The 27,248-nt window shown below is 36.0% G+C and overlaps 1 protein-coding gene and 1 pseudogene across 8 annotated transcripts in view; both read left to right on the forward strand.

The window, feature by feature from the left end:
* LRCH3 (leucine rich repeats and calponin homology domain containing 3) overlaps positions 1-27,248 on the forward strand; it is a 122,285-nt gene that overhangs the window by 52,776 nt on the left and 42,261 nt on the right. For all 8 annotated transcript variants that reach the window (XM_053672849.1, XM_053672852.1, XM_053672846.1 and 5 more), the window contains exons 2-8: positions 1,340-1,484; positions 3,804-3,930; positions 6,365-6,470; positions 12,337-12,473; positions 13,817-13,926; positions 24,721-24,814; positions 25,735-25,855. In XM_053672849.1, coding sequence (XP_053528824.1) covers positions 1,340-1,484; positions 3,804-3,930; positions 6,365-6,470; positions 12,337-12,473; positions 13,817-13,926; positions 24,721-24,814; positions 25,735-25,855 — 840 coding nt within the window. The remainder of the gene's footprint in view (positions 1-1,339; positions 1,485-3,803; positions 3,931-6,364; positions 6,471-12,336; positions 12,474-13,816; positions 13,927-24,720; positions 24,815-25,734; positions 25,856-27,248) is intronic.
* LOC128628507 (cytochrome c oxidase subunit 7A1, mitochondrial-like) lies at positions 18,279-18,793 on the forward strand (annotated as a pseudogene).

Genomic DNA, 27,248 nt, shown 5'->3' on the forward strand with positions numbered 1-27,248 from the left:
GGTGGTGGTTCAGAGACAAAGAATAAGCAGCTTATACACGAAAAGTGATCAGATATGTGCTGAGCTTCTCAGTGTGACACTGGAAACTAGAAGGCAGTAAAATAACATGTACATGTTACTGTGAAAAGAACTGTACCTCTTCCTAGCCACAATATCATTTACCTGCTATGGTGAAAGCAAGATATGCAGGAATAGGTCCTCTGTTAGATAGAGGGAAAGTTCTCAGTAAAGGATTCTCACCAAATAATTCCTAGCAAAGACTTTGAGGTAGGGCAGAAGAAGAGAGAAAACAGTAGTGAGCAGATGAGTTTCACAGTATATTTTATTAAATCTAAATGGGTAGTGATAGAGTGACTGTATTTCAGCCTATTTCTCTGTTCTTCGCATTTCCTGAAAGTTTGCAACTGATCCAAAAGCTTGATTAGACGAGGTCCTTGTCCCTTTAGCAGGACCATAAGTGATGTTCTATTCTTTTAGTGGGAGGCATATAACTTCTGATTGTTTCTTTGTAAAGATAACAGCCATTAATACTCAATTCTAGACCCAGTAATTTATTGAGGGTTGCAGAATGGTTATATTCCACCATTATTTTTCATTTACGGCTAAAACATACATAGATAAATCCCTTTTCTCTTTGGATACTCCGTGATACATATAAGGAATGCAAAATAAATGTTTGAATTTTTCCCTTTATCAGTTTACAAAATAATGAATTGGTTCTCTATTAGTTTTTGGGGGTGGAGAAGGGATGTGTAATTAAATGCTTGTATGATTCAGTATGTATGATAGTTTTCAATCTATTACAGTTATCTTTACTGAAGCTCAGATTGTCTCATTTTTGGCCAGTGGGAGCAAAGGTGGTTCATGAGTTCCTTCATATAACCCTGGTGATCTTGACTGGTAAAGAAAGGAACGGTATTTTTGGTTTGGTTTGGTTTTGCTTTGCTCTTTAAAAAAAATCTCAGGATGTTGTCTGTGCTTTTGTGAAGGCAGATTTTAGGGATCCATTTGTTTCCTTGGATACTTGGTACTTAGTATGATCTTTGAAGTAATTTGTAAGGCAGATATACCTTAGAATTTTGTGTTACTTGCAAAGAATAATGTTTTTATTTTGTATTATATGTGGAGACTCAACAGGAATCAGCATTTCCCAGCAATAGGTGTAGGGGCATGAGTTCAAGTGTTTTATTCAATTAATAAATATTTGAATATTTATTTGGGATCAATCCTTACAGTAGGAACTCTTGGTAATTCAAATATTCACAAAACCTGCCTGTTTAACATTTCAATATAATAAGTAGCAAGGATTGATTTTAAACTTAATTAATTTTTTTTTCAGATCTGTCACGAAATCGCCTCTCAGAAATTCCCATAGAAGCCTGTCACTTTGTTTCTCTTGAGAATCTCAACTTATATCAAAATTGTATTCGGTATATACCAGAGGCAATCCTAAACCTACAGGCTCTGACATTCTTAAATATTAGGTAAGACGTTGTTTCCTTTTTTTTAACATTTGGTTTTATATAGCCTTTTCAAATTTCTGTTGCCTTTTACTAAATTTTATATTACCTATTCATATCAGCAATTTCTGTACATGTTCTTAGGCTAAATTAACAGTATTTCCTGTGTCCCTCTAGTTTTTCCCTCTGTCTTTGAAATTGTGGATAAACTCTAATGGCCATTAGCCTAGTAGGCTTGCAGCAATCTTGTAGCAGTGGTTCTACAATGACATTTTCAGATAAGCTTCATCAGATCAGAATAGTAGACTTGTAATTACTTTGGTTCTTCTGATTATGTGTTTTTGTGTATTCAGTTCTGAATGTATAAACACATCGACTCATCTACTCCATTTTTTCATATCTTACAAGAATTCTGTTACTTTATTGTAAAAGTTATACATGACTTCCAACTAAGATGGAGGTGTAGGTCGATACACTTTGCCTCCTCGCACATCGAAAGGAAGGACAACAATAAAATTAAAAACAAAACAACCAAAATAGCCAGAACTCGAACTGTGTGAAAGTCCAGCAAGCAAGTAGTTAAAGAAGAAACATTCATCCAGACCTGTAGAAGGGGTGGAGACAGGCAGCTGGGGTGAAGAGGATGTGCAGCAAGGCAGCGGCTGGCAGACCAGGCAGTTCCACATTTACGTGCGGATAACCCAGGAGGAACAACTGGGGAGCAAGATGGACTGTACAACCCAGGGTTCCAGCTTGGGGAAAGAAAGCCTCAAAACCTCTGCCTGTAAAAATCGGTGGGGGTTGCGGCAGTGGGAGGAATTCCCAGTCTCACAGGAGAGTTTGTTGGAGAAACCCACAGGGTCGTAGAGCATACACAAGCCTACACACCTGGGAATCGGCACCAGAAGGGCTCAATTTGCTTGTGGGAAGCGAGGAAGCTGAGCAAGAGACATTGTTCCCTCTCCGACCCCTCCCCCACATATTGCTCCATAATGCAAGGAAGTAGGTGGCCCTGCCCTGGCAAATACCATAGAAAATAGATAGGGGGAGGTTAAGAATTGTATGGGAAATGGAGAAGCCAAAGAACTTACATGTATGCCCCATGGACATGAACTAAGGGAGGGATTACAGGAGAGTGGTATAGGAGATATAGGGCAGAGGGAAATAAAGGGGAGATTAAACGGGACAATTATAATAGCATAAGCAATAAAATATACTTTAAAAATAAAATAAAAGTTATGTTTGTTGAAGAAAACTAGCAAATTAAATATTCTTTTTTAAAAAATATATTTCATTGATTATGCTATTACAGTTTTCCCATTTCCCCCCTTCATTTTCCTCCACCCTGTACACCCTCTCCCACTCACATTCTTCCGCTTTAGTTTATTATCTTAAGGCAGTGCTGCAAAGATGGGCCACCAGATGCATGTATAAGCTCCCTCCTAGGAGATATTGGTGCTATGGAGCATGGCAAAGGGAGGGTGCAAAGATGGCTCATGCCAGTCTCTGTCTCCAGAGAGTATTCCAGCAGAGTCCTATGTGTGGGAGAATTTTTTAGCTTTTTTTAGCTTAAGTTTTTTAGCTTTTACATTTCCCATACAATTCTTGCCCTCCCCCTGTCTATTTTCTCCCCACCATCTATGCTAATTATTCTGTGTACCTTTTCCTTCTCTCTCCTCCTCCCACTCCCCTGTTGCTAACCCTCCATGTGATTGATCTCTATTTCTGTGGTTCTGTTCTTGTTCTAGTTGAGTCTTAGTTTGTTTTTGTTTTAGGTGTGGTTGTTAATAATTGTGAGTTTACTGTCATTTTACTATACCTATGAAATATCCTTTTGAAATATTTTTACATGTAACCATTTTATTGTGCAGTTGACATACTCATTTTGCTTTTCATTATATACTGTAATGATGATGTGGGAAGTAGATTACAAACATTTTTATGTTTATAACTCTTCTTTGGAAAGAAGAGAATGATAGTTATTCACCCTATTTTAAATCATTTTCTTATATAAATTTAACTCATTAAAATAATATGTTGAGCACTTTATTATTGACAAAGGTGTTTTATGGTAGAAAAGCCCTGTAAGATTAGGTAGAGGAGATGCTAAGATTCTCAATTTACAGAAGAGGAATCTGTGTAAGATGCAGATAGGTTAAATGTTGTGTCTAAAAATTAGAAAGTTGACAAGAAAGGAAATGTAGGCTAGAACTCATCTAAAATTCTGTTTGTTCCTTGTAAGACTTATGTTTGTTATTTTACTGAGTAGAGAATGGCAAAATGGAATTTTTTTTCTTAAGTAGTGAGCTCTGACTCTTCTCTTTTTTTACTTACCCGTTTTAGTCGGAACCAACTGTCAACACTGCCAGTACATTTGTGTAATTTGCCATTGAAAGTCTTAATTGCGAGTAATAACAAATTGGTCTCACTTCCAGAAGAACTTGGACATCTCAGACATTTAACAGAACTTGTAAGTTAATATTTTATGTTTTGACTGTCCCACATATACACGTCTATAGACATACCATAATCTTTTATGTGGTGAAGATCCATTACTAAGGTGTGTTTTGAGTTATTTTCAGGTATTCATAATGAAGTTTCACTGATGGACCAGTACTCAAGTGCTTTAGCATAGAATTATGAAACTGAAAGTACAAGTCTATCAGGCTCACATGGCATGGGCAAAGGTCATTAGAATTAGGTTCTCACTAGGATTAAGTGATTTCCATGTTACTGAACTTTTGAGGTATGAGTTAATGAGTCATTTGAACTTTTAAAATTAAATCTTGTTAATAACATCAATATTCTGATTTTTGGTTAACCCCTATAGGGAAATGGAGACTACAGAGGTCAGGCTTGTATTTTTCCCCTTATTTGCTATATACTCTGAAGTAAGCTAATTTTTACTGTCTTCTATTTCTAAGAATATTAACCTTCCCCTACCACTCCTTGTTACTCTTGAGTACTTAACGTTCTGAACATGGCAATAAGACTTTCCTCCTGTAGTCAGTCACCACAATAACATTGTTAATTGAGCACTGTAATTATCATCATATTACAACTGAGGAAACTAACACTCAGGTTGTTATTTGCCCAGGTTGCCATAACTGAATTGAAACCCCCACAATTTTCCTCCCTCTCTCCTCCCCCCTTCCTATAATAATAAAAAAAAAAAAGAAATTGAGACCCAGAGCCTGTGTTTCGTATTTCTGAAGTGCTCCAATATAATTATGTCCATTGAGATTTGGGAGTGTAGTTCCATGTAGGTTTATTGACAAAGATGAACATCATAAAAAATAAATACCGTACACATATAATCTAATTGGATCACTTATTAGCTGACTTTTTAAAGTAAATTATGAATATAAAAGGTAATGTAAAAATTCACAAATGCATTAAATCTAGATATTAGACCACTGTTTATTTAGTTAGAGTCAGTTAGATCTAGGAAGTAGTTCAAAAATTTATGTATGTTGGCATTTCTTCAGAGCTTGGGTTAATAACATGAGCTACTAGTAAATTATACTCACGATTCAAATTCTGATTTTCAAATTATTAAAATTTTCTGTTTCTACTTATTGAATCTTAAATACTTAAAAGATAGATATGTTTGCAAAAGGTGCTTTTTAGCGTTTTACAGAACAGGTGAATTGATAATCCTCAGTTATAAAAACAGTTTGTGGGAGAGTAACAATTAGTAATCCTAAAGCTTCTGGTTCCCACTTGACCAGCTTTCTGCAGTATCTTTATTACTTTTTTGGTGAAAGTAAACTACTATTTCAACATATATATTTTCTGAGAGAAATATTATAGATTGCTATTACCTTCTGGCTCAGGCTGAATTTTCCTACCCTTTTAATTTATTTTAAAACCCTTTGCCTTTGATGTCTAGAGCATTACACTAGGAGTCCAGCCTCTGATTCTGCTTTAGTTATTAATTGGTAGAAAAATAAAAAATAGGATTATTTTTTCTAAAAATATTTTGGGAAAATTTTAAAATAATGTTTGAAGCTTATTGAATTTTTTGATAAAGCTATCTTTTCTAATAGTAGGTCTATTGATATTTTCTTTTTACTTCTATATTGGAGGAATTTTAAGTGTTAATATGACACCTTGACACTTGTAATAACCTTAGGCAGCTTCCTGCTGCTGCACATAGGTTTACAAATCATTCTGATTGGTCTCAGAATGATGTCATCCTAGACACACTGGGGTTGGAACCTAAAGTCAGTCTCTTTTCAAAACTAGTGGAATTTCAGAGTCAAGCTATTACCAAGAATGCCTGTCTAATATGTCTTGGAATCGGTTAGATCAGATGCTAATAAAAGTTTCTATTTTTCCATACCTTTTTATGTGTAGTTTATTATTTTCTCCTCACTTTCAGATTGATAAAGAATGATTTATCTTCAGTGCATTTTTATGTTATATTTTTGAACAGTTGAATATGTATTTTGAAAATAGGATATTCTTTAAAATAATTTTATAATAACTTTTATTATTTTTTCTTTTAGTTTCTTTGGAACAAAATAAAATAAAAATATTGTCCTAAATAGATGTTTTTATATTTTTCCTATTTTTCTTTTTATCAACATTTTTATTTGATCTGATATTCTGTGTATTCTATGTGCCACTTAAGTCATTTAATTTTAATTCTCATAAAATTAATGTAGATATACATGAAATGTATAGAATTAGTCAAAAGTCTGTGCATTTTTATAATTTAGTGCCACTACAAACTATGGAATTATTCTTGGACATGGTCATAATGTTTTTATAACTAGGAGGAACTGCAAGTATTCAGTTTATCAATAATTATCTTGTTCCAACTTCATTTTATAGATAGTTTAAAGCATGCTGGTTCGGAATTTTAGAATAATTTTTTACTTCGTATCTTTTTGAAATAGGATGTAAGCTGCAATGAAATTCAAACAATACCTTCCCAAATTGGTAATTTGGAGGCCTTAAGAGACCTTAACGTAAGAAGAAATCACTTAGTACGTTTGCCTGAAGGTAAGAAATTGGGAGATAATTGTTTTATTATTATTTGACTTTTCATTTTAAATATCTCTCCAAAGAAGACAAAAAATGTATAGAGTTACAGCCGACGTTTGAAAGTTAATGGTCTGTTTAATATTATCTCTTCCATTGTGAATTTTAAAAGTTAGACTCTTCAATGAAAGATTCCAATAACTGTTGACAACTGATTGTATTTTTGAACCCTGTCAACTGATGTATTGATAATTCAGGGTCCGATCTCTGGAGATTTAGTAAGCATAACTACTCAGGAGACATATAACATATTTTAGGTGAGGAGATAGTTTCATATAATGAAAAACATTCCTACAATTAGCTCTGACTTAAAAGTGGATTGGTTTGAACCTGATAACTCTATCCTTCACTGAAAATGTTCAAATAGAAGCTAAATGACCATTTATTGGTGATGAACAGAGTGAGAGACTAGAGTAGGAGACTGGTTATCTTGGGCTCTAAGCTCTGTTATTTGAATGATAAAAATGATTAAACAAGTTAATTAAGTATAATTAGCAATTTTTTAAAAATACAAATTTATGAGAGAAAAAGCTATAAAAGAAAGTGAAAATAAGAACTGTTATTTGATTAGATCAGTTATTTCTTTAATTTTATTATGGAAAATTTCTCATTCGTAAGTGAGAGCACTGAATCACCCAGCTACAACAGTCATCAGCTCATGGCAACTCCTGCTTCATCCACACTCCCATCCACTCTCCCTTACCCTGTCTTCTAGATTAATTTGAAACAACTTACAGAAATTCATCTGCAGACATTTCAGAATGTGTATCAGAAAGATGAGGAATATTTGAAAGGTATTTTCATGACATTGATTCTCTAGGTTCTTTGACAAAACATGACTTCTGTTATATACTAAATATCATGACACTTTTATTTTACTGTTGAATCCAAATATTTATACCAGTTTGATTCAGTATGATATTTACTGGATATTAAATATTTAGTTCTAACATACCAGTGTAGCTTTGTCATTTTGGATCCAAAGCAAGATCTCAGAAAGTGACTTTTCCAATCCACTTTAATACACTCACTGCAACCACACTCCCCTAAATCCTGCATTTCTTTTCTCTCAGCTAGGCTTGTTCAGTTACCCTGCACCTTGTATCTTCAGAGCCTTCCTTAGTTTTTACTGTTTCTGCCTTCTGTCACCTCAGGAACGTGAATGAAGGCCTCAACAGAACTGACCAAAATCGTAATACCTGTATTACATAATACCTGTCTTATATGCCCATATTTTTATTTAGGATTGCCCTTCTTCTCAGGGCCCACCTACTATGGTTGATCTTTAGTCTTACTAATGTGATAATACTGACTTGATGTGAAATCATTTAAATGAAACATTGGGGTTTTGGTGAAAATGAAAATTTGGGATTTCAGATGACACTGCAGTCTAATAGTTTTGTCATCTAATATGTTCCTATATCATATTTTGAATGTGCATTACCAAGAAAATTGTGAAATTACCAAATAGTCTTAAATGTTTTTTTTAAAGATTAATTTGGGGTAAGGGGCAGATAGACACATTGATTTGTTATTCTACCTATTTGTGCATTCATTGGTTGCTTCTTTTATGTGTCCTGATCAGTGATGAACACGGAGCCTTAAGATATAGGGATGATGCCATCACTAACCTACCCAGCCAGGGCTCAGATGGTTTTTTAAAATCAGTTTATCTGGTAATCTCATCATATTCAGTTAAATGGAGATAGCAGGAAAGCTTTATTCCAACAGCTGCACAAGTTAGAGTGGAAGTTCATGTTAATTAATTCAACATTTATAATTCAGCACATAAAAGATTGCATCCTTTGTTATATTGCCATTTGATTTTAAATTAATTATAATGTTTTTCAAATAATATATCATCCAAAAAGCAGATAGTATTAAAAAGCTTAAAATAAGAAATAGCATTTCCCCCACCTCAACTATCCCCCTCCTCAATTTCAGTGGCCAGAAGCGTCTACTTCCAATTCCTTTGACACTTTCTTCTGGTATTTGTTGACATATTTCTAATGAACAATGATGCTTTCACATCATTATTGCTGAGTTTATCAACTTTTTGACACTTTATGTCTGTTTTCTTTAACAGTAGATAAGGATTAAACTTCCTTACATTACCAACATCATACCTCAACTTCCCTCTTCACATCTTTCCAGTGTAATTTTATTACACCTTTTGATTAAATTGTTATTCATTGTTTACATTATTATAGCTATACAAATATTGTTCCCTGCAAATTAATGTACTCTGATTTCATTTTCTTCCCTGTACATCTTGTTTTTGTTGGTTTTTTTTCTGGAGTTAATAATTTTTGTTTTTTTTTAATTTGCTTGGTTTGTGTTTTTTAAGTACCTATGGTTTATTCTTCCTTTTTTTCTGAGCAGCCTTATTAGTCAAACTAATCAGATCACCTATCACCTTTATATTCCCTGCATGCCTCCCTCATTGATCCTTTTTTCTTTCTCTTTTAGTCTGGGCTACTTGTCCTGTTATTGCTGCCCAACTTTCTTTGTTCTATATTGAATACTCTTATTCCTGGGCTCCATGTCTTTCTCTTTCCTACTTTTTAAAAAAGTTTAAGCTTTATTGAGGTGTAATTGACAAATAACTCCTCTTTCTTACCTTACTCCCTCATTTTGCTAGAGAACGTCTTCTAGTAGGAAAACATTTTTTTGATACTTCACTTGAAATATCTTTATTCTATGCTCACTCATGATGAATAATTTATTGTATATTTTAGGTTGAAAATTATATTCTTTCAGGATTTTTTAGTCTCTTTTCACTTGCAGCTTTTACTGTTAAAAATTAATGTTTGAAAATCTGAGGCCATTCCTCAGGAATCTTGTGTTTTTCTCCTTTGATTGTGTATGCGCTGCCTCCACCGCTCCCCCCAGGGGTGGGGGTGAGGAGGGCCGCAGGGCCCTGCCTGCTCCACTTTTTCTACCTTGGAACTATAACATAAAAATCATACGTTTGTTCAGTTTTTTAAGAAAAATTAAAAGAAAATTTGATGTTATTTATAATTCCAGTCCATTTTTTGTGACCCATTTTTTCTTACAAAAGATTTTAAGATCTTCCTTTTTTTTTATGATGATGTGCTTTTTGTTTTTTTGTTTTGCTTTTTGTTTTATTAGAGAGAGGGGCAGAAAGGGGGAAGGAGAGGGAGAGAAATGTCAATGTGTGAGAGAAATATCAATTGGTTGCCTCTTGCACTCCAACAAGGGACCTGACCTGCAACCCAGGCATGTGACTAGGAATCAAGCCAGTGACCTTTTGCCCTTTGGGTCAATGCCCAACTCACTTACCCATACCAGTGAAGGCATGAGTCATTTTTTATTTTGTTTTTCAAAGATTTTATTTATTTATTTTTAGGGAGAGTGGAAGGGAGGAAGAAGGAGAGGGAGAGAAGTATCGATACGTGAGAGAAACATAGATTGGTTGCCTTTCGCAGGCACCCTAATGGGTCACCGGGCCCACAATTCAGGCATGTTTCTTTACCATGAATCAAACCTGCAGCCTTTTGCTTTGCTAGACAGCACTCAACCAGCTGAGCAATGTGCGGTCAGGGCAGTATGAGTCGTTTTAATTCAATGTACTAGATCCTTGGTGGGTCTCTTTCCAAATCAGATATTCACATTCTTCATTCTGGAAATTTGTCTTACATTTCTCTTTTTTAAGTACTTTTTTATACTTTAAATTATCATACAGTAACAATGATTTCTTGAGTGGGAATAATGCAGTTCTATGAATTTTAACTCATTTTTTATGCAATCACCACCACCACCACAATCAGGATACCTAAGGTATTCTGTCACTTCAAAACAAACTCCCTTCATAACTACACCCACCCCTTACGTCTTACCTCTGGCAACTGCTGATCTGTTCTTCATATTTATAGCTTGTCTTTTCTAAAATATTAGATAAATGGAATTACATATGCATCTTCCAGTTGACTTCTTCCACCTAATTTAGAACTTCCCCATGTTTGATGTTTCATTTTCCAGAAAATTTTCTTTCTCCCATACACCTGAAATTGAGCACTAATACCTTTCAGATGATCATATATAGTCATGTTAAACTTCCCAGTTATAAGGAAATTAATAAAATTTCTTGAAGGGTTTTCCCCAGGAGTGAAAAGTGAGATAGGTTGCAGGCTCCTGGTAGTCAGATCTCAGTTTTAATGGGTCTTGGTTCTGTTCCTGGAGGACATTCAAATGTTTATTCATGTGTTTTAATGATAGAGGAGGTATGGGAGCCATTCTGCCAAAAAGGTCTCGTACCTTTCCTGCTGAATTATGTCACTGAAATCTGAAGTGATTTTGTTTCATGTTATAAGTCACACATGTTGTCTTCCTAGGGAATGAAGAAAAAATGTGTAGAATATGGTAGTTTCCATGCATCTTTCTTTTGCAGTGTACTTAGTAATATTGTCAGTTCCTCCAGCAACAGGTTTTGACTTGAGTTCTTCAATTTCTTTATCCAATACTGTACATTTTAATTTAGCTTTCTGTATTGGCATCATTTACTTCTTGGCAAACTTGATAATATTTTCCTGGGGCAAAGTTCCAGCCTTTTACTCTTCACGAAGTCTATAGGTCAAGCCTTCTCTCTGCCTTAGATTTCACAGTTCTAGAGGTGGCTGTTGAAGCCACCCCATCTTGGACAGGATCATCCCTTCAAGCTGCAGCCTGACAGCTGAGCAGTCACTGTGACCACACGGGCCCCACAGCCTGGCGGCTGCCACCTTCATATCTCTGACTATGGGCCACCTTTTCTTATATATATATATTTTTTTTTTTTTTATGGTTTTCTGTCTTCTTTTTCATTTGTTCTCTCTTTCTGGATTTTTTATGGGTTGGAAGTTGTAGCACTTTAATTGATCCTGTGATTTTTCTTATCTTTTTTTGTTTATTTCTTTGTCATTTTCTTTTACAAAGTGGTATACAGTCTGACCATTCACCTGAATTTTTAATTTCTGCCATCATATTTTTCATTTCCACTAATGCTTATCATTGTGATTTTTTAACCTTTCTTCTTTTAGTGACTCAGTATCTTATCTCTCTGAAATTAGAGTTATTAGTTCCAGGTTTTCAAACTCTTCTGTTTCCTATATATTACCTGTTTCTTCTGAGTTCCTCTTTTCAACTGGTTTCTGTGTTTTGATTTCTGTCTTCCACGTTGGAGGTTTTTCTAGATGTCTGTGGATCGTAAATTGTCAGTATAGAACCAGTTAGAAGTTTCAAGCATACTGGGTAGAAATTGTGTAATTCTAATAAAGCAGCAAGGTGGCTACGTCAGGCAGGGTGGGGACTGCATATGATCTGAAGGTCTTTTATATTGGACTATAGAGATTCTCCAGAGAGTGATTTATTTCTTCTACCTTGTTGTGTATATTCCTAATTTTCGGCATTCAAGAGCTGGGGTGGGGATGGGGCTGGGTAGGAAGGTACTAAGGTCTTTCCATTAAGTGTGTAGACTTTCACTTAAATTTTCTATTTTAACTAGCAACTCATGCTGACTTGCCATTTTGCCTGGAGTCCTTGAGTTCAGAGCCTTTCAATTTAGTTGCACTAGGGAATAAATTGTTGACTTCTGCGGTGATTGAAGACCAATAGGATCCTAGTTGTGAGGAGTAAAACAGCTTGCTTTTCATTAGATTTTTCTGTCTGTAAGCATCTAAATTTCTTTTTATACTACCTTGCTGTATCATTTAATTACTATGAAAGAGTAGAAGTAAATACTTATGTTAAATTCACTAACTAAAGGCTTCTGTTAAAATTGTCTCATTTTGGAATATTAATTGTTGATTTCCATTTCATGTCTTTGCAGAGCTGGCAGAATTGCCTTTAATACGTTTAGACTTCTCCTGCAATAAAATTACAACAATCCCTGTTTGTTATCGGAACCTAAGGCACCTACAGATGATTGCCCTAGATAACAATCCATTACAGTCTCCTCCTGCACAGGTAAACCATCATCGATCTGAAGTATGTTATGAACTTTTTTGGCAAGGGATGAAACTTTAAATTTAAATTATACACATTTATCTTTTTGTTGGAAATTAAGTTGTTTTTTTAATAAATTCACACACGTAGGCATTCATTAGAAGCCTTGACCAAACAGTGGAAGATAGTTTCCAGAGTGCTTTTTCTTTCATGAAATTGACATTTAAAAAAAATTGTAGGATTCTTCCTTGAAGTTTTTTCTAGCTTCCTATATCTCCTCTATCATTAAAACACATGAATAAACATTTGAATGTCCCTGAGGAGCAGAACCAAGACCCATTAAAACTGAGATCTGACTACCAAGAGCCTGCAACCTATCTTACTTTTCACTCCTGGGGAAAACCATTCAAGGTATTTTCTAAATGAGTACATTTTTTTCTGATAAAACTTGATTGTAGACAATGTAATTGCTAGAGACAAATAAAAATACTTAGCTTTCAAAACTAAAGATTACTAGTACATTTCTTCCATTATTTTTGTACCTTCTCATTTTTTAAAATCTCAAGTTCCTATTTTATTTAATTTGGTCATTTGTTTAGCAGTGACTGAAATAAATCTATTTAATAAGTATTTATGAGGTAGTGTTACATATAGATTCTAGATATTATACAATCTAAAAAATAGGTCCAGGCTGTACCTCTTTTACTCTTCAGAAATCAATTGATGGCACAAGCCTCTGTATGGCAGTTATAACTTTATGAGTAAACCTCATCACTATACAAGGTTCTCATAATCCTTAAGTATTTATGTTTTGACTTCTGGAACATACATCAACATGTAGCAACAAAAATATCTGTAGCTTTAACATTTAAACATTTCCTGCTTTTCTCTCTGGCAGAAATTAGGATTGAAAACATAATTGTACATGATTGTTGAATTCCTAAAAGCAAAAGTTGCTAATATAGGGTGGGGTGGGGAAAGTGGAATTAAAGTGATCAAATAAATAAATAAAATTTTTAAAAAGGAAAAAAGTTGCTAATATAATCCATGTGGATGCAGTGCTTTAAATTTTTGGCTATGCCTAAGTAATCAGTGTGATAAATTTATTTGATGTTCTCTTTTTAATCATAAATTATTTTATGTGTTACTGAAACTTAGTGTCTATAAAATAAAGCCTACATTTATATCACTTAAATAGCTAAAATAACAAATAATATAATTTGTTAAATGAGTATTAGATTTTTTATATTACTGTATGTACTTAGTAGAAATGCCTTCTATTTCCAATTTTAAGTAAAAAGCTGATTGTGATTAAAAAGGGACACATTTCAGATGAGTAATAATTTATGTGTTACTTTATTTAGATATGTATAAAAGGCAAAGTCCACATATTTAAGTACCTGAACATACAGGCTTGTAAGATTGCTCCAGATCTGCCAGATTATGACAGGAGACCCTTGGGTTTTGGCTCCTGGTGAGTACGTTCTATTGTTTGTTTGTTTGCTTATCATATTCCAGCTCACAAGAAATCAAATACATTAGACCCTTATATCTGCCTGAAGATTTTACTAAAGGGAAATAGCCTATTTTGACAGTATGTTTCTCAGAAACCTCGTATTAAGTAAAATGTTGATGACTTAGATGTGGAAAAGTGTAATTCTAATCGGCGTTTCTCAGCCTCGACGCTGCTTGTTATTTTGGACCTGGTAATTCTCTGTTGTGAGGAGTTGTCCTGTACATGGGAGATATTTAGCAGCATCCCTGCCTTCTATTGCACTCTCCCAGTAAGACAAACAAAAATACTAATATCTCCAGACACTGCCAAGTATCCTCTGGGGAGTTCTGCAGTCGAAAACCACTGGTCTGGTTGACGTGGATGCTGATCTTGGCTCTGCTGTTAACTAGGAAACTCTGCTTCATTTTTCCCATAGAGGGTGAGGAGGTTAGATTGGATGACTCTTGATGTCATTTTGGGATCCTTTTGGCTGTGAGTTCCTCAACTCTGTAACACTTGACTTATAAGGTTATCTACTTGGCATCCCCAGCCATCCGGAATAATCTTAAATAGCAGTAATTAAACTCAAAAGGCTTTAAACAGGCAAAATTGATGTCTCAGTGAAGGTGAAATAACACTCATAGACCTTACCCAAAGGAGAACCTCTACGAACTTCCCTTACATCCTGTCACATTTCCCACAAAAGCACAGTCCTAATGAGCTTGCTTCTTGTTATCTTAACAAATTAATGTTTTAGTAGAATTTGGCAGGGATATGAAAAGTATAAAAAGTAATCTGAGGGAAAAAATAAAACTGTAAACAGAAGATATATATTAAGTGAAAAATTCAAGTTATTGGTTATCTCTGAGAGGAAGGAAGATTCAGTGTGAAAGGTGTTGAGGAGTCTTTAAAGGTATTAATAATGTCTTATGTTTTAAAAGCTATGTCTGTTATATTCTTTTGTATCTCTGATACATTTCATAATTTTAATAAGATACTTGAAAACAGTGAAGCTATAAAACCAGAAATTTGGTACCATTTGGAATATTTGCAAAGAACCTTCCATATTTTAAGTTATTACTACATTTTAGCACAGTATAATAATTCATGCACATTAGGAGAACACTGCCCTGGCTGGTGTGGCTCAGTGGGTAGAATGCCAGCTTGCGAACCAAAGGGTCACTGGTTCGATTCCCAGTGTAGGGCACATGCCTGGGTTGTGGGTTGGGTCCCTGGTTGGGGGGTCGCACGTAAGAGACAACCACACATTGATGTTTCTCTCCCTCTCTTTCTCCTTCCCTTCCCCTCTCTCTAAAAATGAATAAATAAAAATTTTAAAAACAACATGCGAACATTTATTAAGGTGTATCACTTGCACTAAAGAGAAATATGCCTTAAAAGTTTATTTAACCAGAAATTACTAGAATTAAATATTTAAATATTTATGGTATAAAGAGGTAATCTCAGGCTATTTGAAAATTATACTTACATAGAACATGATTTCTCAAGTATGTTGAGTGTTTCTCCAAAGGGGTTTGATTTCTGTGCTTTGCCACAGACTGTGCCTTTCTTGCTCATCCCTAGCACAGCCACATGTTTGGCACACACAGGGGATACTTGGCGATATTTATTGAGTGAGTGAACAGTCAGTTTGGTTGCGTAAATGTTAATTCCCTCCCAGCTTTCCTCTCCTTTAAAGTTATCAGAAACAACTTGGTGATGACATTCTGAGTTTTTTAGTATAGTTATTAGATTGAATTTGCTTACACACTATAAAGGATATTTAAAACACCCACTCTAATGTGGTTGTAAAAGCATACGGTAATACAGGTTTTAGTATTTATACAAATACAAAAGGAATCATTAAAACCACAACAAAATGGACTTCTGGTCAAGATGGTGACATCGGTACACATGGCTCACCTCCCTGCACAACCACATCAAAACTAAAACTAAACTGTAGAATAGCTGTCATTCAGAGCGATCACAAATGGAGTTGAATGGAAGTCTGAAAACTACAGAATTAAAGAAACCAAGTCCATCCAGATTGGTAGGAGGGGCAAAGACCCCAAACAGGCTGGTCCCAAATCCACGTGTGGTGTATAAAAATATGGGAGGGATATCTCAGGAGCAAGGAGTTCTAGGCCCATACCAGGCACCCAGCCCAACGTTCCATTGCCAGGAAGATAAGTCCCCATAACTTCTGACTGCAAAAATCAGCATGGGTTGACTCAGTGGAAGAAACTTCTGTGTCCCAAGCAGTTCCTCTTAACCAACCCACACACGAGTCTTAACCAGCCCACAATGAGTCTGAATGAGACTTATTCAGACTCATTATCTCTGAGCTCCAGCACCAAGGTAGCAATTTGAATGGCACCTGTGCTGTACAAGGAGAAACTCAAGTGTGTGGTATCAAGACAAGAACTGGGGGAGAGAAAGGCCAGCAGAGGGCCATTGTCCCTTTTCTGAGCCCTCCACCGCCACACAGAGCCACAGAACTAATAGGTAGGTGCCATATCTGAGACTCCATCAACCTGGCTAACACTGTTTGCCCTGCCCTGAAGATCCCCTGAGACTCTGTCCCACCCAACGTACAGGGCAACCCAAACTGTTCATCTTGACTTTTCCATGTGAATGGCTGGTCTTGGCTCAAGCTTCACAATTCCCCTAAGGCCTAATCAAATAAGCAACAGCAGGTCTCAGTGAGCTCCCAGCACCCTTACCTCTTGCTAAGTGGCCCCAGGCTTAGTACCAGCAGCAGCTATCCTAGATTCATAGCTTGACTTCACCTGGGAGTGCAGCTCAGGTAGTTGCCATGTCAGGTTGCCTTATAGTTCATGCAGGGTGGCCCTGGGCAGAACACAGGTAGGGGCTGAACTTGGCCTGCACAACCCAGAAAACCCTAGAGCCTTTGTACCCAGTGGACAGATTACCATCATCCTGCCCCTGCCCAGCTGATCCTCCACAGAAGGTGGAGGTTGGTGGTCAGTGCTCACAGCCAGTTCTTGAAGCTGAGTGGCCTGGGTAAATCCCTCCCATTGACCTGTTCACAGCAACCAAGGCTCAAACACAAGAGGAGGGTATATTCAGCCCATACAAAGGGCACACCTCAAGTTTCCGGCTTGAGTAATACGGGAGGCTGTGCCAATGGACCACAGGACACCTACCACATTAGTCCACTCTACCCAGACGGGGTCATAGCAGCTCTACCTAATGCATAGAAATAAACACAGGGAGGCTGCCAAAAGGAAGAGAAACATGGCACCGATTAAAGAACATCAAAAATCCAGAAAAAGAGCTAAACAAAATGGAGATAAGCAAACTATCAGTTGCAGAGTTCAAAACACTGGTTATAAGGATTCTCTAGCACTTGGTGACGACCTCAGTGGCATAAAAAATTTAGTCAAAAATGAAGAATACTTTAATTGAAATAAAGCACAATTTATAGGCAAACAACAATAGATTGGGTGAATCTAAGAATCAAATCAGGGTAGCAAAAAACAACCAAACAGAACAACAAGAAGAAAAAATAATTTTAAAAAATGAGGATAGTATAAGGAGCCTCTGGGACAATGTCAAGCATTCCAACATTTGCACCATACGGGTACCAGAAGAAGAAGAGAAAGAGCAAGAAATTGGAAATCTATTTGAAAAAATAGAAGGTTTCTATTAGTGAAAGAAACCTTCACTAATTTGGTGAACTAAATAGGTATACAAGTTCAAGATATGCAGAGACTCCCAAACAACGTGGATGCAAAGACGCACATCATAATTAAAATGCCAAAGGCTAAAAATGAAGAGAGAACCTTAAAAACATCAGCGAAAAGCAGTTAGTTACCTGCAGGGGAGTTCCACAAGACTGTCAGCTGATTTCTCAAATTAAGCTTTGCATGCTAGAATGGATAGGCAAGAAATACTCAAAGTCATGAAAACCAGGGACCTACAGCCAAGATTGCTCTTCCCAGCAAAGCTATCATTTAGAATTACAGGGCAGATAAAATACATCTGAGACAAGAAAAACTAAAGGAGTTCATCGTCACCAAACCATTATCATAGAATATAAAGGAACTTATTTAAGAAAAAGTAGATCAAAACTATGAACAAGGAAATGCCAATGTCAACAATTGAATCTAAAAAACAAACTAATCAAACAAGAACAGAGACAGAATCATGCATGGGTACAGAGAGCCTTTTGATGGTTGTCAGGTTAGGGGTGTTATGTGAGGGAATGGGTGAAGAGGGGAGGGGATTAAGAAGTACAAATAGTTACAAAATAGCTGTGGAGATGCAAAGTACAGTACAGGAAATGGAGTAGCCAAAGAACTTATACAGGTGACCCATGGACATGAATAGTGGTTTGGGGATTGCATGAAGTATTAGGGGGTGCTGCATGGAGGGTGCGAAAGGGGAAAAAATTGGACAACTGTAATTGCTTAATCAGTAAAGTATATTTTAAGAAAAGAGCATATATAGAAAGAGTAGTTAACTTAAATAATACATATCTATAGAAGATTCTTACCTAGGCTGTATGTTCTTGGGCTGAGAGATGATGTGACTCCAGCCAAAGAGGAGGATGCACAATGAGGACTGTGAATGTTTTCAAGGCATTGATTTGCTCCTCCTTCTTAACTGCCCGGAACCGCTTGCAGAACTGAATGGCTGAGAAACAGAAACTCTTCCAGGTGGACAGCGCACTCCCAGTGTACTTGAAGGGTGGGGGAACCGAAGACATTCTGTACCAACAGACCATGGTGCTGTGTCTTGGAGGCACATCTGCAGTCTGTATTGTCTTAGTTGGGCTTCCTTCCCCCATGAGAAGGGAGAACAAGGAATCTTCAGGACCTGAAGGACTTGAGCAGACATCAATAAATGTACTGGATTCTTGGCGAGGGGTGGGCGGTGGAGATTCCTACCTAGAATATTTAGTCATAAAACAGGACTGAAAACAGGTATGTGATGTTAAGGACATAAAAGGTTTGTCATGTGGTGGGGATTAGGTCTGACATACTCAGTGCTAGATCTGGGCCTCCATTAGAGCAAGATTTTGGCACTGGGGAGGATATGAGGCAACCTACACCATTATTTCATGAATATTTAGTTTCCTCTACTTAATAGTCTCCTTTTATTTCTTCATTTATTTTTCCTTCTACCTTAGTTAATTGCTTATAATATAGAACTCTTATTTATTTTCCTGTAGTGTTTTTATGTAAATATATTTTATTGATTATGCTATTACAGTTGTCCCAATTTTTGCTGTCTTTGTTCCCCTCTACCTTATATCCCCATTTCTTCCAGCAGTCCCCCATCCTGTCCTTAGTTGATGTCCATGGGTCATGCATATAAGTTTTTTGGCTTCTCCATTTTCTATACTGTTCTTAACTTCCCCCTGTCCATTTTACCTACAAATTCTGCTTCTTAATCCCTGCACCTTTTCCCCCATTCCTCACCCCGTCCCCTTCTCAACTGATAACCCTCCATGTGATCTCCATTTCTGTGATTCTGTTCCAATTCTAGTTGTTTACTTACTTTTTGTTTTGCTTTTTTAGGTTCAGTTGTTAATAGTGAGTTTGTTGTCATTTTACTGTTTATAGTTTTTGATCTTCTATTTCTTAGATAAGTCCCTTTAACATTTCATATAATAAGGGCTTGGTAATGATGAACTCTTTCAACTTGACCTTTCCTGGGAAGCAATTTATCTGCCCTTACATTCTAAATACCTTTCCTGAATAGAGTAATCTTGGATATAGGTCCTTGCCTTTTGTGACTTTGATACCTTATTTCCAACCCCTTCTTGCCTGTAAGGTTTCTTTTGAGAAATCAGCTGATAGTCTTATGGGAATTCCTTTGTAGGTAATTGTCTGCTTTTCTCTTGCCAGTTTTAAGATTCTCTATTTATCTTTAACCTTTGGCATTTTAAATATGACATGCTTGGTGTGGTCCTATTTGAGTCCAATTTGTTTGAGACTCTGTGCTGCTTGGACTTGTATGTCTGTTCTTCACCAAAATAGGGATGTTTTCTTTCACTGTCCTTTCTAATAAGTTTTCAGTTTCTTGCTCTTCCTCTTCTCTCTCTGGCATTCCTATGATTCAGGTGTTGGTATGTTTGGAGATGTCCCAAATGCTCCTTATACCACCCTCATTTTTTAAAATGATTTTTTCTTCCTTCTGTTCTGGTCAAATTATTATTTCTTTCTTGTGTCCATATTGGTGATTTGAATTCTGGCTTCATCCTCTCCACTGTTGGTTCTCTGTAGATTTTTTCTTAATTTCAATTAGTGTAACCTTCATTTCTTCCTGAGTATTTTTTATGTTGTTTCAATACTCAATATGTTATGTCCTTTGAGCATCTTTATAATCAGTGTTTTGAAATCTGCATATGATAGGTTTGTTATCTCCATTTCATTTAGTTCTTTTTCTTGCATTTTGTTCTAGTCTTTCATTTGGGGCTTATTTCTTTGTCTCTTCATTTTGGCAGCCTCCCTGTGTTTGTTTCTATGTATTAGGTAGAGCTGCCTTGACTCCCTGTCTTAGTAATATGGCCTGTTGTATAAAAGGCACCTGTACACTGTATGGAGCAGAACCTTAGGTAATGGCCAGTGCAGGGCTACTGGCTTCACCACTTTGTGGTTCTGTTTTGGGGGTTGGGGGAGGGACTTGGAGAGGGGATAATGCTGCTGTCTGGCTTCTGGAGATTTGCTCTGCACTTGCCTGGTTTCCAGTTATGTGTGCAACTGGTGCCCTTCCTACTGTTGCCCTGATACTGGATTTCAGAGGAGGTGGGTCTGTGTACATTCTGAGTCCATTCGGGCCCTTTAAGCACAGTCACCTGAAATTTCAGCTGTTTTTTCCACTACCTCAACCCCCAGTGGTTTTTACAACCAGAATTTATGGGGATTTATCTTCCTGGCACTGGAACCCTGGGCTGTGTGGTCTGGCCTGGGGCTGTGATCTTAACTACTGAGGTATCCCTCCTGATTTCTATCCACCACATGTGAATGTGGGAATGACCATTTTGCCAGTCGTCTGTTCATGCCACAGTGCATTTCCGTGCCTCTGCACCCATCTCCACCACTCCTACCCATCTGGATGAATGTGGCTTCTTTACATCTTGGTTGTTGGACTTCTGTACAGCTTGATTTTTTGAAGGTTCTCGGTGTTTTGAGGTCTAGTTGTAATTCCTCCTGTGGTTGCATGAGGGGGCGAAGCACATTTACCTGTGCCTCCATTTTGACCAGAAGTGTACGACTCTTTATTTCTTACTCATTGAAGTTTTGGTTTTACTATTTAAAATTTTCATTAAAAGTGTTCTGCACTTATATTCTTAAAAGATGTACAACAAGTGAAAGTGGGTTTTATTTTATATAAACACTGATTGATTTTCTCCCTTGGAGTCAGTAATTCTTGATAAGAAAAAATTTTTTCTCTCATGAAATAATAGAATAGGAAAATGAAACTGCTACTGCTACTTCTACCTGTGCGTTTTGAGTGTAACAATTAATAGTGAATCCTGGGTAAGGTATATGTGAGAGTATGCCTAAAGAAACTGAGGAAGAAGCATCACGATCTGTACGAATAATGAATTTTAGCTAAGAGGTGCAGTGCTATCGTAGGACCTGTGATTCTGTCCTTTGTCTTGGCCCAATTTTTTTTTGCTATAGTAATCCCGATCATAGTACTTTAAGAACATATATCAAAAAAACCTGGGCCCTGGCTGGTGTAGCTCAGTGGATTGAGCGCGGGCCTACGAACCACACAATCGAGGTTCAATTCCCAGTCCGGGCACATGCCTGGATTGCAGGCCAGTTCCCAGCAGGGGACTCACGAGAGGCAACCATACATTGATATTTCTCTCTCTATCTCCTTCCCTTGCCCTCTAAAGATAAACAAATAAAATCTTTAAAAAAAAATAACCTGGAAAGAGACTTATGTGTTTCTAAGAGATAAAAGAAAGCTTGAGTCAATGAAGAAAACTTTTCAAAATGGAAAGCCTAAGTACCATAAATATGTTATGTCTCTCCAGAGAAATTGGCAATTGTAGAACTAATGTATTTCAGTCCCTGTAATGATTCTTTTTTGTTTTTTACAAAGTTTTCTTTAAAAATTCATCTTGGGGGAGGGAAGGAGAAAGGTGAGCAGAGAAGTGGGACTGGGAGAGAAACATTGCTTTGTTGTTCCACTTATTGATGCATCATTGGTTACTTCTTATATGTGCCCTGACTGGGGATCAAACCCCACAGACTTTATGTATCAGGATGAAACTCTAACCAAGTGAGCTACTCAGCCAGGGCTTTATGGTAATTCTTAATGATGCTCAGTAGATTAAACTGTCTTTTTTCCATTTACTTCAGAGTTGTGCTACTGTATTTGTAATGGCTTCAGAATGTACTAGAAATGTAAAAGTGTGTGTGTGTGTATGTATGTAGAAATTTTATATATTTATATATAGTATATAAAATATTTCCTTCAGCTCCTCATGCACCAGTGAATAACCTCTGTCTTCCTCACTGTGGTACAGATTAGTGAAATTGAACTGTAGTTGGCAATAAATTTGTTTAAAATGCCATCATGGAATCAGAAAGTTTTGGTTCTAGCTGTGAATCTTGTACTTTTGGGGAGTTCGCTTAATCTCTTCAAGCCTCAATTTCTTTTCTTCTATATGATCTTTATTCTTTTTATACCCTAACATTAGTTCTGAGGATCAAATGACCTGTGTGTGAAAGTGCTTTACTGATCAGAAAGCCTTATAGAAATGGAAATATAGTCATTATAGTTACTAGGTGTGTGCTGTGATTCAGAACCAATTTAGTCTTAAGTGTCCTGTCTTACTAACGAGAATTTTTATTAATTCTGTAGCTCTTCAGGTATTCAACACAAATTAGGTGTTGTGGTACTTTTAGTCCTTATATGTAACTTTCTAAATATTTTTGTGTAGTATAAAAGGGACACACAGTCTTCCCTAAACAATTTTTTGAAGATCACAAATGTTTTACTCATTTCCAGGTGTAAATGTTTCCAACTCCTTTCACAATTGGCATCACACATATTTCTCAATAGTGAACTCCAGTGACCTGTGCTTTTTTGTTGAGATGATTTTAAACAGATTTATATTATAGACCAAATATATTTATTTTTGAGGTTATGGCAGTGAAAGAAAACTGAGGAAAAATGAAAAACTACCAACACAATTAAGATATGTAATATTTCCATCCCCTTCTTGCCCATTTGTACAGTAAGTTTTTCCCCTTTCTCTTTGCCTCAGACAACTACTGATCTTTCTGTCTGTATAGTTTTGTCTTTTCTAGAATTTCATGTAAAGGAAATACAACATTACGTAGTGTTTTATGTCTGGCTTCTTTTACTTAGCAAAAATATTTTTTAAAGTTTATTGATAACCACATTTAAAAATGGACAAAAGATTTAAACATTTTACAAAAGAAGGTAAACGAATGACCAATAAGCACACAAGAGGATACTCAGTGTCACTAGTCATCAGAAAAATATAAATTAAAGCCACAGTGACCTAATACATTGCCTCCATCAGAACAGCTAAAATTAAAGACTGAGAATACAAGTGTTGGCAACTTGAACTCAAATATATTGTTGGTGAGAATGCAAAATGATGTAGCTACTGAAAACAGATTGGCAGGTTTTTTAAAAGTTAAATCTACACTTACCATATTATTATTCATTCATTCAGTGCAAGGTATTAAAAACCTCAAGGTTTTCACTGACATGATGCTGAATTTAAAAAAGAGTACATATAATTCCATATTTATGAGTTCTTTAGTAAGTAAAACTAATTGTATTACTTTTGTATGCCTGCCATAAGAAACTACCAGAACCTTGGAGGTTTTAAACAAGGCAAATTTATTATCTTACAGTTCTGTAGGTCAGAAGTATAAATCCTGGTCTCAGTAAGATGCTGGCAAAGCTGCATTCTTTTCTATAGGCTCTCAGTAGGATGCATTTCGTTGCCTTTTTCAACTTCTAGAGGCTGTTGCATTACTGGCAGTCGGTCCCCTTCCTCCATCTTCAAGCGAGCGTGGCGTCACAATGACCTCTTCTGCTTCCCTCTTCAACTCTTAAGGACCCTTTGATTACAGTGAGCCCATTCAGATAATTCAAGATAATTTCCCTATTTTAAGGTCATCTCATAAGCAACTTTATTTCTCTCTGCAACCCTAATTCTCCTTTGCTGTGTAAAGTAACATATTTACAGGTTCCAGGGATAACGTCTTGGGCATTTGGGGGGACCATTATTCTACCTTCCATGCTAATGTAGTGTGAAAAAAATCAGAGTGGAGTTTGCCTCCTAGGAGCACACAGTGGCCAAGTGAGGAAAATTGAGTGGGAAAGGATGGATATGTGGGAATTTTCTGGCAAAGTAGAAATATCCTGTATCATGATAGAGGTATATGTTATTACAAGGATATCTTTATTTGTGGTGAGTTCATTTCAGTGTATGTAAAAGTACTGTTAAAAACAAACGAGAGGGGCATTGGGAGTGGGTAGAACAGATGAAACAAAAATGTCAGACTGTTAGTTTTGAAGCTGGTAATAAGTCCCTGGGAGCTCATTACACTATTCTGTTTACTCTGTTTTAATTTGGAACTTCTCATATTCAAAAATGAAATGAATGCTCATTTAATTCTAAATAGTTAAGTCTCTAAATGCCATGAGAATATTCGTTTATAAAATTGAATCTGATTTATTTCAAATGTTAATTTTAATATATCCAACTTTGCATTAATAACTAACGTCTCTTTTTTGCAGCCACGAAGAACTATACTCAGGTCGCCCTTATGGAGCTCTTGATTCAGGTTTCAATAGTGTTGACAGTGGTGATAAGAGATGGTCAGGGAATGAAGTAAGTGTTACTGTCTTCTGCATTTTATAACTCCTGCACTTTAAGAAGAAATAAAAGGATGAAACTGAAAAGTTTCTTAATTGGACTCAAGTTTACCATTCCATAAAATACAGAAAAGCCAAGATAGTAGTAAAAATCCCACCGAGTCATGCCTTCCAAAAATGCTGTTTTTTTACCATCTTTTTACCATATGTGTTTTGCATCTTTATTACCTCATTGTCTTGTATAAATAGTTTGATATCCTAAAAACCTAAGCGGGAACTGAGTCAGTAACAACTAATGGGTAATGAGGTGAGAACCTTTGTGAAGGATAGCCACTGCTCAAGATAGACAACTTTCTTGGCTCATTGTATCATATTTCTCTTTTATTTAGTTATTAGTATTATGTTTTCTGTTTTTGAAAATTACTAAGATACAATATTTTAGCTATAGATTGGTTTAACTGATTAAATAAACTTTTCTTTAGCAAGATTTACTATTCATAACATTGTTTCATTGGGGAAGTCCAAAGCAAAGTAATTTCAGACAACTGCCAGTCTGTAATTTGGAATTGCTTCTGTATTTGTATGGGCTGGTGTCTTCATAATTGTGGCTGTATCCGTACAGGTACATAGATGTACCTGTACTTCAAGTTCATGTACATGTGTATACATATTTGTAGAGTCATATATGCTCTTCTATTTCTTTTTTTAATTGTGGTCAAATACACATAAAATTTATCATTTTAACCAGTTTTATGTGCACATTTTAGTGGCATCAAGTACATTAACATTAAGAAATTGTCACATTGTACATATCCAGAACTTTTCTGCTATTTCTTAAGTATCAATTTTAATGAGTTTATATTGTATCCATGCTTTTAAATACTTTATTGTGTAAAATTTAGGGTGATGTTTCTCAATGTTTCTGCTTTTTTTAAGCCTACAGATGAATTTTCAGATTTACCTCTTCGAGTAGCAGAAATTACTAAAGAACAAAGACTACGAAGAGAAAACCAGTACCAAGAGAATCGCAGCAGTTTAGTAGTAACAAATGGTGGAGGTAAACAGTTCCTGATTGACGCCTGAAGTCTTTATAATCACTTTAGTTTTTTAAGGTTTAGTTTTTTAATCCTTACCCAAGGATATGTTATTGATTTGAGAGAAAGAAACATGGATGTGAGAGAAAAACATCCATTGGTTGCCTCCTGTATTCACCTTGACTGGAAAACTAACCCATAACGTTTTTGGTGTACCTGATAATATTTCAACAAACCAAGCCACCCAGCCAGGGCCACTATAACTCTTTCAAGTGGTTTTCTCCACACCTACTCCTTTGGTTTGTATATCTGTAGATTCTTCAGCTCTTAAAGGCTTTCTCTTCTTGTCCTGGCTATTGCGGCTCAGTAGATTGAGTGCTGGCCTATGAGCCAAAGGGTCGCTGGTTTGATTCCCAGTCAGGGCACATGCCTGTGTTGCAGGCCAGGTCCCTTAGGGAAGGGTGTGTGAGAGGCCAGCACACATTGATGTTTCTTTCCCTCTCTTTGTCCTTCTCTTCTCTATCTAAAAATAAATTAATAAAGCATTTTAAAAAACAAACAAACACAAGACTTTTATCATATGATTGCAAGAAAATTGTTTTCTATTGGGATTAAACTGGGATTTCTCTGTGTTCAGGCTCTCAGTTAAAACACAGTGTTTCTTGTTTTCATTTTGGGAGGAAGCTTTATTAACGACAGTTTACCTTTGTTAACTTTGATTTAACCTGGATTTTCTTTTGAAGTACTATTCTTCTTTTAAAAGACTTTTTTTGTGTGTGGTCATTATGTGACCTCCTGTAGGAAATCAGTGCTGTTCTTCATTACATTTTTTTTTCATCTGGAATTGTGCTTTTCCAGGGCATCTGAATGAGTTTTTCTTACTCTGATATTTTAAAATTTGGATTTAATTTTTTTCATTTTTTATTGTTTTTATAGTTCATTAACAGACTTTTTTGCTTCTTTGCTTTAGTTTGAATTACCAAATCCTAATTATTAAATTTTGAGGGTTAGCTATAAGGGAGAAATGACTTTGATTTTTCAGAAATCCATTATATCATCTGAGAAGAGCTTTCGTCTCTGAATCATGATTTCAATTCAGTGGTTTGCTGTCATTTTTTCTTACCATATTACATTTTTTTTTTACTCCTGTCACTTATTTTATTCACATTTCAGTAGTTTTTTTTTTAATCTTGCTTGTATGAGGTATCTTTCTCATTGGTTCATTTCTGACTTAAAATAATGTCTCTGTATCTGTGTTGTCCAGTATGGTAAACACTAGCCACATGAGGTTATGGAGCATTTGAAGTGTGGCTTTTTTTTAATGGAGATGTACTGTAAGTGTAAAACTTCAGATTTTGGAGATTTTGCATGAAAAAGGAATGTAAAATATTAGTAATGTTTTATATTGATTATATG

This window comes from Artibeus jamaicensis, unplaced genomic scaffold (assembly GCF_021234435.1).
Source record: "Artibeus jamaicensis isolate MK-2021 breed Jamaican fruit bat unplaced genomic scaffold, CSHL_Jam_final contig_793, whole genome shotgun sequence".
In the NCBI taxonomy this organism is placed as follows: Eukaryota; Metazoa; Chordata; class Mammalia; order Chiroptera; family Phyllostomidae; genus Artibeus; species Artibeus jamaicensis.